The sequence below is a fragment of the Hippopotamus amphibius genome, chromosome 6, assembly GCF_030028045.1.
Source record: "Hippopotamus amphibius kiboko isolate mHipAmp2 chromosome 6, mHipAmp2.hap2, whole genome shotgun sequence".
Taxonomy (NCBI): domain Eukaryota; kingdom Metazoa; phylum Chordata; class Mammalia; order Artiodactyla; family Hippopotamidae; genus Hippopotamus; species Hippopotamus amphibius.
The window spans coordinates 62,153,493-62,170,075 of NC_080191.1; the positions used below are offsets into that span (position 1 = coordinate 62,153,493).

At 51.6% G+C, this 16,583-nt stretch overlaps 1 protein-coding gene across 2 annotated transcripts in view; it reads left to right on the forward strand.

Moving 5' to 3' along the window:
* IGF2R (insulin like growth factor 2 receptor) overlaps positions 1–16,583 on the forward strand; it is a 104,285-nt gene that overhangs the window by 48,807 nt on the left and 38,895 nt on the right. For both annotated transcript variants that reach the window (XM_057738060.1, XM_057738061.1), the window contains exons 11-21: positions 818–982; positions 3,551–3,691; positions 4,843–4,986; positions 6,357–6,494; positions 7,069–7,216; positions 7,710–7,887; positions 8,534–8,649; positions 9,073–9,241; positions 11,091–11,270; positions 13,543–13,644; positions 14,788–14,889. In XM_057738060.1, coding sequence (XP_057594043.1) covers positions 818–982; positions 3,551–3,691; positions 4,843–4,986; positions 6,357–6,494; positions 7,069–7,216; positions 7,710–7,887; positions 8,534–8,649; positions 9,073–9,241; positions 11,091–11,270; positions 13,543–13,644; positions 14,788–14,889 — 1,583 coding nt within the window. The remainder of the gene's footprint in view (positions 1–817; positions 983–3,550; positions 3,692–4,842; positions 4,987–6,356; positions 6,495–7,068; positions 7,217–7,709; positions 7,888–8,533; positions 8,650–9,072; positions 9,242–11,090; positions 11,271–13,542; positions 13,645–14,787; positions 14,890–16,583) is intronic.

The window sequence follows — 16,583 nt, forward strand, 5'->3', positions numbered from 1 at the left end:
AAGGGGTGGAAAAACCTCTGTGCCAGCGGTGCACTGGCTTGGAAAGGCGAGGGGATAGAATTTCTAGTTCGGGGAAAGTCAACAGAGTTTGCTGAATCCCAGGCTACGTGGACCAGGGAAGCGGCACATGAAGACCTGGCTTTCAGAGCAGAGCTGAGCCGGGAGGAATCAGGGTCGGGACCCCTGTGGGGCCGCCTCGAGGTGGCAGGCTGGGAGATGGCTGATTGGAGTAGGGTGTTAGAGACCCACGCATGCCAGAGTCCCCAGGATCCAGGATGCTGGTCCCTCTGGGAGCGAGGTTCAACCTCAGCACCCCTCAGCTGGGAGTGGTGCAGACCTTATCCCTCTTCCACGCTCATTTTAGGAACAAGTCCTGGGGAACTTGTCCTGCTCACATGCACATCATTAAGCCAGTGGTGCTCCTGGGACTGGAGCCCTGGTCCCTGCCCCCTTTACGGTGACTCCCTGGGTCTGACTTACAGACCAGGTGTTTATGAGCCTGTGGAGGCTGACCGCAGCCCGTGCGCTGCCTGGGGCTTGCACCCTGTTGAAAACAGCCTTCTGTCCTGTTGAGACCATCCCACCAAGATGAAAGGGACACAGGCCTGCCCTGCAGGGTTTATGATTGTCTGAAACGCAGTAGAAGCCACGCTGATCACCGATCTCTGAGCCGTCTGATCTCTGGGCTTTGAGCCCTGAGCTTGTTGTCCACACAGCTGCCAGCGGTGTCCTGTTTGCTGTTTCTGCCCCTGCCCCTGGGACATTCCTGGGTTTTGGGCACATCATGGGTGCTTTCTTCCTTGTGACTGTGGCACAGGTAACAGTGGGAGAGGGGCTCCTGTGTTCACCGGGGAGGTGGACTGCACCTACTTCTTCACGTGGGACACCAAGTATGCCTGCACGGACGAGAAGGAGGCCCTGCTCTGCGGCGTCTCCGATGGGAAGCAGCGCTTCGACCTGTCAACGCTGGCCCGACACTCAGGTAGGCCCGCCACCCAGCCCGCATGGGCATGAGAACGTTCTCTCGCCTCTTTCCCCACTAGCACTTGCGGAATTGCTGTTACTGTTTTCTTTGTCAACTAATTGTGTCGTGGCCTTCCCCCCCTTCTCATGGAGCAGTGTGAATTATCAGAAATGGCTCTGAATTAGGAGGCGAGATATCTGAATTTGAGGTCGGCGTTACTGCTTTCTGCTTGGAATACCTGGGGCTCATCTTATCACAGTTCAGTAAAAACGGCCAAGTGCCTGCTGTGTGCCAGGCCTTGTGGTTTGTGATTAGAAACTTTTTTTTTTTAAACTTTTGTTGCTAACAGGGTAGAGCATACCCACAAAAATTGATAACACTGTGTGGTGATGGTGTTAACTACACTTACCGAGGTAGTCATTTTGCAGTATACATATCAAATCCTTACGTTGTACACCTGCAGCTGATACAATGTCTTGTGTCCCATCATAGCTCAGTTAAAAAAAGTGAAGCTCTTCCAACAGCCTTCAAGCAGGCAGTGCTCCCATTTCACATGGACTGTGAGGCCCAGAGGGCTGCACACCTGGGGTGCAGGTGGTTGGGCTGGGGCAGTTGTGCCACCTCCCCTTCCGCGTCCCTGTGTCTCATCCCTCTTTCCCCATCTCTAAAATGGGATCCGAATCCCCTGTCCAACCTCACGTTCTTTTGTGAGGCTGAAAGGAGAGGGAACGTGGGGGCCATGGGACTCGGTGCTGTGGCGTTGTGGGGTGGGGCTTGTCAGAGGCCTGGCGCACGGGGCAGACCCGCCAAGGTGAATTTATTTGTTTTCTGAACAAGGCTTCCTGAGCGTTTGTTACGTGACAGGTGCTGGAGGAGGAGCCGGGGACACGGCAGCAAACCTGGCGAGCACCAGCCCTGCCCCCGTGGGCCTTGGAATTTGCGGGGGGGTGGGGGGGGGCGGTGTGCAGAAGACTGAACGATGAGCGTGGGGGTGCCCAGCAGGGATAACCAGGTCTAGTTGGGGATGTCTGCTCTCACCCTTTCAGCAGCCCTGGGATTGGGCATCGAAAGAAGCGCGTTACCTCTGTAGGAAGAACAACACGTGAGGTAGGGATAATGGTCTGAAGTCACATACCCACCAGCTCCTGTGGGCACGATGGCTTACTCGCGTGTCCTGAGTCCCAGCTGCTTGGGAAAGTATCATATTAGAAAGAATTCCCTCTTTGTGGGGTGCTGGAACGCTCTCCTTTGAACATGAGCCCCACTGGGGATGCTCTCGAGTAGCGAATTGCCCCGGGGAGTGAACGTCTCAGCGCTTTTATGGTTCAACAGCTTTGAGCCATGGGGCTGGTGCTGTGGTTACATTCTATGCGCTGGTGAAGAGGCTGGTCTTCTGTGTGCCAAGAGGGAAGAGCTCTCACCTCTGCTCAGACCTGGGTTTGAGACCTGTGCTGCCACGTCCAGCTGTGTTTAATGACTTGAGCAAGTTACCGTCACCCCTGAAGTTTTCTTGCAGTAAACCGATTGGTGGTTTCAGATCCCTCTCTTCATTTTTCTTCATTTGTAAACATCGCTCCGTACAAGGCACAGCCTAGGATCTGTGAGGATGCAGAGGTGCATTTGCACTCAGCTGACTTCGGCCATCTCGCTGGTTCTCTAGGAACCTGGCTTATTTGTGTAGTGTTTGCACCCAGATAACTATGGAAGCTGTGAGGTGAGAGCTGAGATCCTTCGCCAGTAGTTTAAAAAAATCCTCCTGCCTGGTGGCTTTTCAGCCTTCCCCGTCCCAACCAAAGCTTTCAGAACAGTGTTTGTTCTTGTTTAATGTGTGGTGGGCTGTGGGTCCTTCTGGGTTATTGACACTGGTGTGTAGTGACCGTGTTACCTCTGATGTGGGATTTCCCTTTTAAAGCCCAGGCTTGGGTCTGTACAAGGAGCACCCTCGATGTCGTTTGTCCTCCTTCCCACGCGGTTCTCAGAGATGCCTGCGGGGGCTGTTTGGGGGATGGTCTGCCTTTGACTTGCTGTCTGCTCTCAGCCTGTGCTCCTTCTACCTCCCGTGGATTTTCTCTGTTCCTACACAACTGAGTCATGAATGCTTTGAGTTCAGGGACCACATGTATCTTGTTTATCTTCCGGGGGCACCAAGCACTAAGCCCTGGGCTGGGTCTGCCTTATCTGTGGTCTGGAGGCAAATGCGTCACCGACGGCCCTTGTCTGCCAGGTCCCAAGGCCAGGCTGGCGTCTGGCTTTGCTTTTCAGTTTCTGATTTCAGACTTTGGGGCTTGGGGGAATTTTGCTGTTTAATCCTCTGGCCCCCACCCCTGTTAAGCCTTCTCTTCTGGGGAGCTGTTCGGGGCTGGCTTGTTTTTGTCACATTCACGACAAGCCTGAGATTCTCACTGAGTTTGTGTGCCCTCAGCCTGCCGGGTCCAGAAACGTGAGTGCCCGATGTGTAGCGACTGTGGGCCTGGTGCACTTCACGCCTTTACCTTCCGCTTAATCACTATTTATGGTGTGACTCAGAGAAATAAATCACTGCCTTTGTCTGAAAGAATCTTTCTTTCTTTTTTTTTTTGGTTACAGAGCTGGAACAGAATTGGGAAGCCGTGGATGGCAGCCAGAGGGAACCAGCAAAGAAGCACTTCTTCATTAACATCTGCCACCGGGTCCTGCAGAAGGGCCAGGCGAGGGGATGCCCCGAGGACGCAGCCGTGTGTGCTGTGGGTGAGTGGTGCCCTGCGAGTAGGTGATGGTTGTTAAAGGCGCGGAGCCCGGCTGCATCCAGGTTGGAGTGAATAAGGAGGTCTTCCTGTGGTTTATCTCAGCCTCCCCTCTCTCTGGGTTCAAAGGATGGTAAAGAGAAGAGTGTGATGACTCAATATAGGGAACTGGTGCATTTAGGTGTCTGGAAGTTGGCTGAAGCCGTCTGACGTGGGCTCCCTGGATACAGGAAGAACCACATGGGAAAAGACGTGGTTATCTTTTCACTTTGTAAGCCGAGGAAGAGCATTGCCAGTACTTGTGTAAAACTGATTTTGATTTTTTAGCAAACCTGCTGCCTGGAATTGTTCAAGCATTATGGCTTTAGGCCAGTGGACTCTTGTAGCTTCGTTAGAGAACATTGGACCCCTTGGGTTCCTTTTGCTGTAACTGTGTTGGTTGCGACTTCTCAATTGGATATAATTTATAGCGCATTAGTTGTTTGTCTTGTTTGTCACTTAAGAAAGTGACAGGCAGTGGGAGTAGTTAGAATCTTTTACAAGCATTAGATACGGGGTTGTGAACCCAGGTTGGATTGTAGGAATTATCCCAGGATTCAGAATTGGTGGTGTGTCTTTTAAAAGCAGGTCCAACCGTGTCCCTGCCTTTATTAAGAGGGACGTGAGGCAAACCTTCTGTACTTTTACCGTAAAGTCAGCTGACTCAGGGTATAAGTGGTCACCTGCTTGGCTTGTGGAACAGGTTTAATTTCTGCTTTGGTCATGGGACAAATGATATCCCCTTGGTTTTGAAAGACCTCGCATCTCGCATCTCGGGGGAGCTGAGGGCCCCACAAATAGGGGAACAGTGTTATTTTCCAGGATGGTGTGACGTGCGTTCTCGCCTTTCGGCCTCTTGTGCCCTCGAAGGTCATTGTTTATTGCTTTCCTCCTGAGCCTGAAGGTGCCCTTGGGGTCCTCAGCGTGGCTGCCACTGCCCTGTCAAACTTGTCACTCAAGAGAAAGCCACTGGCCTTCGGGACCAGGCTGGGCAGGCCGGGGGAGGGGCCGCGGCACGCTGCTGGGTCTCAGCTCATTGCTGGTACCTCTTCATCTCTGTCATGATCATTTTAAATCATGTCTTCTGTTTTTTCCCCCTTTCTTTCTCTTTTCCAGATAAATACGGAAGTAAAAACCTGGGCAAATTTATTTCTCCTCCCACAAAAGAGAAAGGAAACATTCAGCTCTCTTATTCAGATGGTGATGAGTGTGCTGGCGGCAGGAGAATAAAGACGAACATAACGCTCGTGTGCAAGCCAGGTACACAGGGTAGATGCGGTGGTGCCCTGGCCTCTGCCAGCAGTGCCCCATGTTGTTTATTTCTCTTTTTCTCACCGGCCCCTGCCGGGATGACGAGGCAGAGAGGGCTAGGGCTGAGGGTTCCAGAAGCGTTAGTGGTGGTCCATTGGACTTGATCCCCAGCCCGGCCCCAGACCAGCCCAGAGATGGAGAAACCATATGGTATCCAAGGGGGTTGTGTTGCAGTTTTCCAGATGAGTTATGCTCTTGGCACGGTTTCCCCTTCCTGAGGCCTGGTGCAGGCTGATCTGGGGCCGCTCCACTTCCTCCGAAGGGGGAGCATCACAAGTGCTCAAAAGCATTGTCCGAGAGCTCGCCCTCTGCACACAGTGCTCCTCTTCACGTCTCTTTGTTTATAGGTTTACACTGGTTTTCAGGGTCAAAATCTATATATATCCATACATTTTTATGTTCCTCAAAACATAGTATTTTGTGAAGACTTTTATGTTTTACAGTTGTATTTATAATTTTTAGGGGCTTCCTGGTTGCTAGTGGCTTGGTTTTACTATTTTTAAGCATTTTCCCTGTTGTTGATTAATAGCATGTTTCCAGTGTTGGTAATTGTGCTATGACATATCCTCTCTACCTCTTGTTGGAAAATTTCCTTTGGATAAATTCCCAGCTGTGGGATAAGTTCAAGGACCAGGACATATTTTTGGGGGGGTTTTTTGAAATTTTTTTAAATTGTAAAATATACATAATATAAAATTAACCATTGTAAAGGAATTGTAGTAGAATACATGTAACATGAAACTCATCATTTTTTTTTTTATTATTTTTTTGGGGGTACAGCAAGTTCAATCATCTGTTTTCATACACATATCCTCGTATTCCCTCCCTTCCTTGACTCCCCCCCCATCGAGTCCCCCCCACCCTCCCTGCCCCAGTCCTCTAAGGCATCTTCCATCCTCGAGTTGGACTCCCTTTGTTATACAACAACTTCCCACTGACTATCTATTTTACAGTTGGCAGTATATATATGTCTGTGCTACTCTCTCGCTTCATCTCAGAAACTCATCATTTTAACCATTTTTAAGTGCACAGTTCCGTGGCATTAAGCACCTTACATTTACATTGTACGTTAAGTACGTTTACACTCCCATCCATCTCCAGAACTTTCTCGTTCTTCCAAACTGAAGCTCTGTCCCCATTAAACACTAACACCCCCCCCCCCCCCCCCCCCCCAGCCTCTGGCTCCCATCCTTGTCCTTTCTGTCTCTGAAGGTTTGACCACTCTGGGGACCTCAAATCAGTATTTGTTAGACAATTTTTAAAACAAGGGAAGCTTTTCGAGACCAGATCAGTGATAGGACTTTCTTCCCCATTGACAGGTGATTTAGAAAGTGCCCCAGTGCTGAGAACTTCTAGGGTGGATGGATGCTTCTACGAGTTTGAGTGGCACACGGCCACAGCCTGTGTGCTGTCCAGAACCGAGGGGGATAACTGTACCGTCTTCGACTCCCAGGCAGGTGTGTGTCCGACTGCCTTGTGGGGCAGCCTCTCCTGCAACTGCTTAGCTTTTTTTGCTTTGTTTTTAATATTTCTATGAGCGTTTCAGAGACAATCTGCCTTAGGATCATATTAATACTGTTTAAAACTGAAAATCTGGTGTTTGAGGCTTGAGATAATTAAAAACCTCTCTTATATTCATAGTTGAGATAGGTTTGCTGATTGCAAAACCTGAGGAACACAGGAAATAGATGATGTTTGAAAAAAGGCTTTTCGTGTGGATTTCTGGCCAAGAAACCCACCGTAGACTTTCCAAGGTCATTGTATTGTGGTCATCCCGCTTTGAACACACTTTTTGTTTATTCAGCCAGGAATTCTGGGCTCTGACTCAGGTTTTCAGTGAACGAAGCAGGGGTGCGGTGGTGGTGGTGGCGGGCCATCTCTAAGGGGAAGGTTGGTGCGGCGGCTGTGGTAGCGCCTCTCGCTGCCACCGGGCGGGCAGGCCTGGCAGGAGCTTCTCCTGGAGGCCAGGAGAGGAGGGGCTCTTCTTCACCATGGTCTCACTGACCTGGAATGGTTTGGATTCTTTCTTAGGGTTTTCTTTCGACTTGTCACCTCTCACAAAGAAGAATGGCGCCTACAAAGTTGAGACGGAGAAGTATGAGTTTTACATCAACGTGTGCGGTGCGGTGTCCGAGGGCTCCTGCCAGCCGGACTCAGGAGCCTGTCAGGTGTCAAAAAGGCGAGTAACCATTTTCAGTTCTGGGTTTTTTCTTAGGTATTTTGTGCTCACAAATATTTCGTTCTGGAGTAGGTGCATAGTCTGCTGACATCTTTGCTTTACGACGCGTAATTAAACACTGGGAAGACCTGGACGGAAAACCAGAGGTTGCTGCTGGGAGTTTAGATTCCCAGAGAAGGAGCTGGACAGGAAGTAGATTCATGCAGAGCCTCCCTTCTGTGTAGCTGTTAGATGGATTTATGTACACGCTTCTCCTTTCAGCGTCGTGTTAGTTCAGGGGGAGCTGTGCCTTAAATCAGCTGTGCTCAGTGTGGATTTGGGTCCGGTGTGGGGGTCGGGTTGCCCTCACATACCCGCTGTGCTGAGATCCTGACCCAGGGTCCCAGCACCGCCACCACTTGCGCTGCCCACTGCGCTTTCTTCAGTATCGCAGCATCACAGAGCTTTCGGTCTTGGTATCTTTTCTAAGAGATGTTTATTTTGTTTGTTTTAGTGATAGGAAGTCTTGGAACTTGGGGCGCAGTAATGCCAAGCTTTCATATTACGATGGGATGATCCAGCTGAACTACAGAGAGGGCACGCCCTATAACAATGAAAAGCACACACCAAGAGCCACGCTGATCACCTTTCTTTGTGATCGAGACGCTGGAGTGGGTCTCCCTGAGTATCAGGTAGCAATTGTGCTGTGTGTGTGTCTGCACAGTGACGGGGCAAAGAGCGAGAGAACGTCAGTCTTGTGAAGGCAGGGGAGGAGAAAAAGTGGTTAAGACAGGGCTTGTGACTTTTCTGGAGAGAGGTGAGGTTCTGATATAGGTGACGTGTGAGCTGGGATGGTCCCTGGGACAAACCGTCAAGCTGTCTGGCTCCCTAGGACTTATACAGGAGTCTGTTGTGGGCCCTTTATTTAGAAGCAGAGCTATTATTAGTCTGGTTTCCTGGGCAAATCATCATATTCTGTGATTTTAATTAATCCTTTTAGGTTTGCCAGGGGACACGGGCTGCATTCATTTTCTGAGCTGTTGCTTCAGTGACCTGTACCTCAGTCCTAGCCCACAACACTATTGGTTTTGGGTGCAGAACAACACAAAAACATCAGAATCATCCCTTATTCGCATTTAACAGAGGCTAGATTTCCATCTTAATTTATTTCCGGGCAGTCTTCCTTGTAATAAAATGAGAGGGGATGGGCAAAGTAAATTAACTTTCCTACGGTTTTTATCTGGAAAAAGTGGCCCCGTCTTCTTTGCGGTGCTGGCTTTGTGTAACGATTCCCCGTCTCTGCCACCCCTCCCGTGTCTGTCCTTGTCCTGAGGCTAGGAAGAAGATAACTCTACCTACAACTTCCGGTGGTACACCAGTTACGCCTGCCCGGAGGAGCCGCTGGAGTGCGTGGTGACCGACCCCTCCACCATGGAGCAGTACGATCTCTCCAGGTGAGGCGGTCCCCTGCCCTGGGCCTGGCCGTGGTGCAGGTAGTGCTAACTGAGGTCCATTAGGCCCTGCTGGTGAGCATGTAACTGAGCTGATGACAGGGAGTCAGGTTAGTTCTGGGTCTTTAAGCAGAATGAGTTCTACTAATGGTCTGGTAGCCTCTGTGAGATCAACTGGTCTGCGTCCCGCAAAGCCTCAGTCTTCACTGCATCATTTAAAGCAGTGCCTATGGGAGTAGTGGTGTGGGGGCAGTTCCAGGTCTGCTGGGGGCTGCGTTTTGTGAGGCTGAGAACACAGGTGTGCCGGCTTCTGTAGTTTGTTGGGTGGGGCACGTTTCCTTCTGTATTTCTTTAACTGCTTAGAAATGAATGGTAGGACCGACGTCTCTCCGCTTGAAAAGCATGCATTTCCCTTTGAAACTTCAGTCTAGCAAAATCCGAGGGTGGTCGTGGAGGAAACTGGTATGCCCTGGACAATGCTGGGGCACGCAGCACGTGGAGGAAATACTACATAAACGTGTGTCGACCTCTGAACCCGGTGCCGGGCTGCGATCGGTACGCATCCGCTTGCCAGATGAAGTACCAGAACGACCAGGTGAGTCTGCTGTCCCCTCCCGAGCCCACGACTTGGTGGTGGAGGGGGTTATTTTGGGATTCCCGGGTCTAAGTAGGCCCAGCTGCTGATGAGAAGCCCTCTGAGTGGGAGAGGGGCCTCGGGATGAACTCATCTGCCCCCCCACAGATGCGACCGTATTGGAGTCATTGTTCAGATTTAAAAATTAAAAAAGCTCACAGTACTCGGCAGAGGAAGTGTCTCTGGGTGAACAGCAGACATCTGTAAAGAGTAGTTTTGCTTCCAAAAGGTCTTGCTTCTGGACTAATTAGGGGGACACCTGCTCGGCAGAGTTGCTGTGCGTGAACTCAATACAGGCGCCAGCTCTCGCCTGGGTGCAAGCTGCACTTCATCATCTGATGGAATGCAGTCCCTGCCAGAGCTGTGGTATGTTTCCCTGGGCTCCTTGTACACGGTGCATCTTAAAATAAAGATGTGTGTGTGCTTCTTTAAAAATAGCATGTCGGGAACGTACTTTTCCTGGTGTCTGTTACACGGCAGCTTGGAGGTGTTTTAAAGGAAGCTGGTGAGCGCACTCTGGTGGTTCCGAGTGGAGCTCCCTGTGGTGTGTGCACGTGCACATACGCACGTGTGCTCTTTGTTGGAGCAATGGTCTCAAAGGATAGTCAGTCCTCGTGATTCACAGATTCCGTATTTGCGAATTTGTCTACTCGCTAACATTTATTTGTAACCTCAGATCAGTACTGGGGTGCTTTCACAGTCTTTCGTGGCCCTGTGCAGAGTGGCCTGACGTGACTCTGCATGCTTGTTCTCAGCTCTCCTACCCAGATGGCCAGATGGAGACCTGAGGGGGTGGGCGGTGCGGTGCCAGAAGCTCTTGGCTTCTGGCCTGGTGGACGGAGTTTGAGTCCTTCCTCTGATGCCTGTTAGTGGGGTGGCCTTCGATAAGTCACTTTAGCGTGTCTGAGTCTCATTTTTTCTTCTGTAAAATAAAGAAAATAGAACCTACCAGGATTTTGAGGATTCAGGATCACAGTCTTTGTGAGATAAGTGTACATGTAGTTAACTACGGTTGTCCCTTGGTGGAGGGGGGAGGATTGGTTACAGGATTCTGGCAGATACCAAAAATCTGGGGATGCCCAAGACCTTTATATTACAGTGTCATAGTGTTTGCACATCACCTGTGCACATCCTCACTTAAAGTTCTCTCTAGATTATTTATACCTAGTACAATGTAAATGCTATGTTAATAGATGCTGGCAGCAAATTTTTTTTTTAAAATAAATGTATTTATTGATTCATTTGTTTTTGCCTGTGTTGGGTCTTCATTGCTGTGCATGGGCTTTCTCTAGTTGTGGTGAGTGTGGGCTACTCTTTGTTGTGGTGCACAGCCTTCTCATTGTGGTGGCTTCTCTTGTTGCGTAGCACGGGCTCTAGGCTCTCAGGCTTCAGTAGTTACAGCGCGCAGGATCAGTAGTTGTGCGCACGGGCTTAGGTTCTCTGTGGCATGTGGTATCTTCCCGGACTGGGGATCGAACCCATGTCCCCTGCATTGGCAGGCAGATTCCCAACCACTGTGCCACCGGGGAAGTCCCAAGATGCTGGTAGCAAATTTAAGTTTTGCTTTTTGGAACTTTCTGGAATTTCCTTCCCTTGAGTATTTTCGATCTGAAGTTGGTTGCACCTGCAGATGCAGAACCCGTGGACATGGAGGGTGACTGTATTTCTCCTCCATGTAGGAACAGTGGTTCTGTATTCTGTATTTGTGGCGAGTTTATAGAACACAACCACTGTGAATAACGAGAATGAAGTAATGAAGAAATCAGTTGTTTTCTCTTCAAAGGGAACCTAACGGCACGCATGTTTGCAGGGTTCATTTTCAGAAACTGTCTCCATCAGCAACCTGGGGGTCGCAAAGACGGGCCCCGTGGTGGAGAACAGCGGCAGCCTCCTCCTGGAGTACGTGAACGGCTCCGCCTGCAACACCAGCGACAGGAGACAGACTACCTACACCACCAGGATCCACCTCGTCTGCTCCAGGGGCAGCCTGGTAAGGAAGGTGCTACTCCTCCCCTGTGACCTTGGTTGCTTTGGGTTCCTCTGTCTCTCTTCACAGGGATGACGGTTGCTCTTAATTCTGCTTCAGCTCAGCATGTGATACAAACTCAGAGAGGCAGGAAGCATGGTAGGGGTGCTTTTGTGGCTGCCCTTTCTCAAGTTTAAGCCTGATCTCTTACTGCTGGTTTGTGACATGCACTGTATGGTGTTCTGAAGGCTGGAGTTTTCTCTCTGAGTGGTACAGATTGCCGTCCTGCCTGTTAGTTCCTGTGAGTTGGTGATCTGAGGATCACGGCAGCAGAATAGGTCTTAGAGGTGGTTCAGTCCAAACAGCAGAGTTCATAGACGAGGAGGCTGAGGCCGGGTGCAGCTCAGGCCCATGAATGAACGCAGAGGGATGTGTAATGTGTTGGCAAAGCAGGGATGAAAAATCACGGCTAGGAGATGGAGAAGGTGATGGAGGTTGCATTTAGGCCCAAGTTCCTCAGCCGGGGCAGAAGAGAAAACTCGAAATAAAAATGCTGCAGGGTCATGGTGTACAGTCCCCATTGATTTTTAAAAAACGATGTGGTGGAAGAGATATAATATAAGATTTACCATTTTAGCCATTTTAAGCGGTACAGTTTAGCGGCATTAAGTACATTTACAGTACTCTGCGCCTGTCACTGGAGTGCATTTCCAGAACGTTGTTATTCTAAACCTACTTGGTTTTTTTTTTAACCTGGAGTTTTTACATTTGTACCTGAGTCACGTGTTTTTTGAATAATTGCCAAACTCTTAGATGAACGCTGAGTGGGAATAATAAAGAGCTCAAGTTTATTATCAAGCAGATTATTTCCAAGAGTCAGTTACATTTTTTAAGGGTCTGCTACAGCATCCTTTCACTTTGTAGACAAGAACCGGCCTGGTGTGTCCATTCCACTCAGCCCGTGGGGGCCTTGGTCACTTCCATCTTAGTCTTCTTGCAGACGCCAAGTTCTCTCTGTCCTTTGCCAGCACACGATTTTTTCCCAAGAACTAATGTCTTTAGAGCTTGAGAAGGTCGTTCTGATAAGGGAAGGAAAATGCTAGCTGGCTGAGCACAGCCTGAGTTGTGCGAGGAAAGTGTCGCATAGCTGAGCCGTAAACACACTCTGATAAGCCTGAGCCACTTCCCCGTTTCTGCTCTCAGTCCCAGGAAGGAACGCAGGCTACTCAGCCAGCCTCTCTGCCTCCTGGGCACATCCGGGCGTCCCCTCCCTGCGTCTCATCCCCCTCCACTTCCCCTCTCTGGTGTCGCGTTGCCACGGAGATACTGGACAGTTCAGGAAGTTCTCTCGGACCCTCATTTTTTCAGCTTTCCTGTGACATCCTATTCAGATGGTGTTTTCCAGTTTTCAGAGCGCGTTCACATTGTTACTGTATCTCTCAGCATTGGTGCGGGGGCTGGCGTATTTCATGGGCTCAGGAAACACTGAGCGAATGAGGGTCATGTACCGGGGAGTTCTGCAGTCCCCGGACTTTTCACGACCACGTCGTGAGGCAGAAGGGATGGGTGTGTTTTTAGTTCGTGGCTGGTGATGCTGTGGCTGAGAGGGTGGCGGCTTCTGATCGGAGGGCGCTGGTGGGTAAGGTGTGGGGCACAGCCTGGCACCTCCTTCACCCATGCGTCCAGGCGGGCATCTAGACTCCTCTGCGCTCCCATTTCCTCATCTGTACACAGAGGGCCGGTACAGGCTGTCCTGAGGCTCAGTTGAGAAATGCTCATTGCACTTGTTAGTGAAAACACACTCAGGAAAGTGCGTGGACGGCCAGTGACTCACAGTGGGATGAGCACACCTGTGTAACTAGACCCACACCCGCAAACAGAGCCCTGGCCGCGCCCGGGAGCCTCCTCATGGCCCTTCCCGGTCCCTCCTCCCCCACGTCCCGACCCTCACCCCAGCCTGTGTCTGGGTCTAGCTCTCGTTCTGCATCTGGGTGTAGAAGGGTTTTCAAAAGCGTGGACTTGGACTCAGACCGAGGTTTTGATCCCAGTTCTACCATTTACACCTGGTGTGGCCTCAGGTGAATTTCCCAGCATCTGAGCATGAGAGAGAACATCTCCTTGGTAGGAATGATGAGGAGTTTATGATTAGATAAGGCACATCAAGCACCTAGCCTAGTGCTGGCGCACGATAATCCGTAGATTTTATTAGCTCTTTCTATTTATCAGGCTAGTGTTTTTTCGGTTAGAGCCAGTTCTACTTTCTCATGTTGACTTTCATCCCGATTTCTCCTTTCAGAACACCCATCCCATATTTTCTCTCAGCTGGGAGTGTGTGGTCAGCTTCCTGTGGAACACGGAGGCTGCCTGTCCTGTCCAAGTAACGACAGACACAGACCAGGTACGGGTGCGTTCCTGGGCTTCTGGCCGAGCTGCCCCTGGTGTCCAGGCTCTGCACCCCTCCCCTCGTGCTTCTTAATCCCTTTCTGGCGTCTCCATTTCCTCTGCCTTGACAGCAGGCGTCTGGAAGTCATCCTGCATTCCTCCCCCTCTCCCCTGGCTCCCCGTCCTGGGATGAAAACCAGGACCTTCAGTTTTACTCCCTGATTACTCTGGGTTCCTTCCTTTTTCTGCACGTCACTGTCCCTTCAGCGTGGCAGTGGCTCTGGGCTCTCCATCACCGCGGAGATCGGTGCTTAAATATCATGACCACGCCTAAAACGTGTCCGTGCCCCACTGTCTGTACGGTTTAGCCCGTGTGGTTTAACATGGTGCTCAAGGTTTCAGTGCTCTGCTTCCAGCCACATCCCTGCCTCAGCCCTGTGCGCGCTGCAGTGCTGGGCTCGTCACGCTCTTCAGCCTGGGCACATGCTCCTGCCCTCAGGTGAACCCCTGCCTGCAGAACGTGGCAGCCAGGTGCCCTGAGATGTGCTCTCTGCCCTCCCAAGGGCACACCTTGTGTTCACAGCACTGGGCGCTTTCCCTTATGATGGGACGAATTTCCCTCCCTCCCTTTTCAAGGCTCTGCCAGACAGCAAAGCCCAGGCTCACCCAGAGGAATGTTCCCGGCACAGCGTCCCAGGCTCTTGGGGCCTGGGGGAGGGTGGGAGTCAGGGTGTGCCGCCCCCACCCACCGGCAGTGCTTTCTGAGGCCGTGGCCACCACTCCGTTCTCTGCATGTGGTGGGTGGAGCGGAAAAAAGGCACGGGGAGGTGGGGCTCACGACACCTTCTAGAAGAGAAGGGACAGGTAATTATTTGTGGGTCTCTTACGGTTCTTCACTTTTCCTTGGGGGTCAGCAGTGGTCTTGTTCAGGTGAATAAAGCAGCCTTAGGAGCTCAGGTGAGGTCAGCATCTCTGAGCCGGCGTCCCACTTGGGGCGCTTCTGGTGAGGCCTGGGAAGGGGCTGTGAGCTCGCCAGGGCTGCTTCTCTGGGGCTTAGCGTCCGTGCAGTCCACGTGGGCAGGCGTGGAGGTGCGCTGTCTTTGCCACGTTCTCTCAGACCAGGCTTGAATGTGCCTCTTTGCCCCTTTTGTTCTTGCAGGCCTGCTCCATCAGGGACCCCAACAGTGGGTATGTGTTCGATCTGAACCCACTAAACAGTTCCCAAGGATACGTAGTCTCGGGCATCGGGAAGACGTTTGTGGTAAGGCTTTTACGTGATGCGTTCTCATCTGCCTTGCAAGGAGGGGAGGATGCATGAAGGTCATCTGCAGCTGGTGACAGGGGAGGCAGGTGTCCTCAGGAATTGTCCAGAGCGCTGTGATGGCAACTCTCACCCAGGAGGAGATGAGAAAATCCAGATCGAAGGGGAAGTGGGGTGACACCGTTGCCCCATCTCACTATGGTGCAGCCATGAGGGTGTCATTCTTCAGAAAATAAGCTATTCCCTGCCCGTGGCCATGCATCCGGAGCAGTGGTCCTGGGCCAGCAGCATGCGCGTCGCCGGGGAACTTGCGGGAAGTGCGGCATCGTGTGGCTGGGGCCCAGCAGTCTGTTTTGGCAAGGCCCCGGGGGGCTCTGATGCCCACTGGGGTTTCGGAGCCACTGGTCAACAGGAAATGCTAATTATGTGTCCCTGTGAAAGGGAGGCGAACCGATGGCAGTGCTCCAGAATCTTCGGACAGCACTTCCTCCGTGGGCAGTGCCGACCGTGTGTCTGGAGTGGGGAGGAGGAAGATCTGCACTTAAGGCTGTTCTGGTATAAACGAAGCGCTGCTAGACTGGGAGAAAACTCTTTAAAAACCTTTATTTAGGTTTAACCTCTTCTAGCAAAATTGACAGTGGAAGAAGAGAATAATCTTTGAAACCAGGAAGCTGGGATGAGAATGTCATAAAACTTTGATGCAAAGGGGACTTTGTAGGCGCAGCGCGTGCAAGAGGGCCCACAGCAGGTTCCAGAGCTGAAAGACTCCTGACGGGGCTTCTCACTCAGTAGCACAGGGGCTGCAGTCCCGCCCTCCCCCACCCGCTCGGAAGTTGCTGCTCTGGAGTTTGGCTTGTCGTAGGTTATCATAGGTGACGGTATTTGGCTGTCTGCGTGAGTGTGAGAGGCAGGCAGGAGCTTTGTTCAGCCCTGTAGGGCAGGGTCCCCAGCCCCCGGGCCACAGACCGGGTACCGGTCCTTGGCCTGTTAGGAACTGGGCCGCAGAGCAGGAGGTGGGCGGTGGGTGAGTGGCAAGCCTCCATCTGCCTCTCCCTGTCCCCCCATCGCTCGCATTACTGCCTGAACCATCTCCCCCGCCCTCACATCCCAGTGCATGGAAACATTGTCTTCTACAAAACCGGTCCCTGGTGCCAAAAAGGTTGGGGACTGCTGCCTCAGGGAACGTGTCAGAAGAGGTGAGTCCCATGGAGGACATGCCAGAGGAGGTGAACCCAGAGAGAACATGCCAGAAACGATGAAGTCTGTAGGGGCCTGGGGAAGAGGTGGGCCTGCACAGGAAGGCTCTGCCTGTGCAGTGGCAGGGGTCGGAGGTGGCAGGTGCGTGGATGCAGACAGCAGGAACAGACTGGGAATGAGGAAGGTAGAAATGGAGTTGATTAATAGCATGTCCAGGTTCCTGGGAGACAGGGCACAGCCCTTGTGGTGCCTCAAAGGCTCAGGACACCACCTCCCACCGGCCGGATACCTGGTGTTGTACCCGCATCACCTGGCCCTGTTGGGCTCAGCTGCCCACGTGGCTGCAGGGCACTGGCTTGGGTGTAGTCCTAAGTGGCCATTTCTTAAGTAGGAAACTTCGGTCTTAAGGAAAGACACTTTGTATATGTAGATCTTAACTTTGTGTAGTTGTCCATGGACACTTACCAGTTACAGAGCAGTCTATCCTTTCCGTGTCT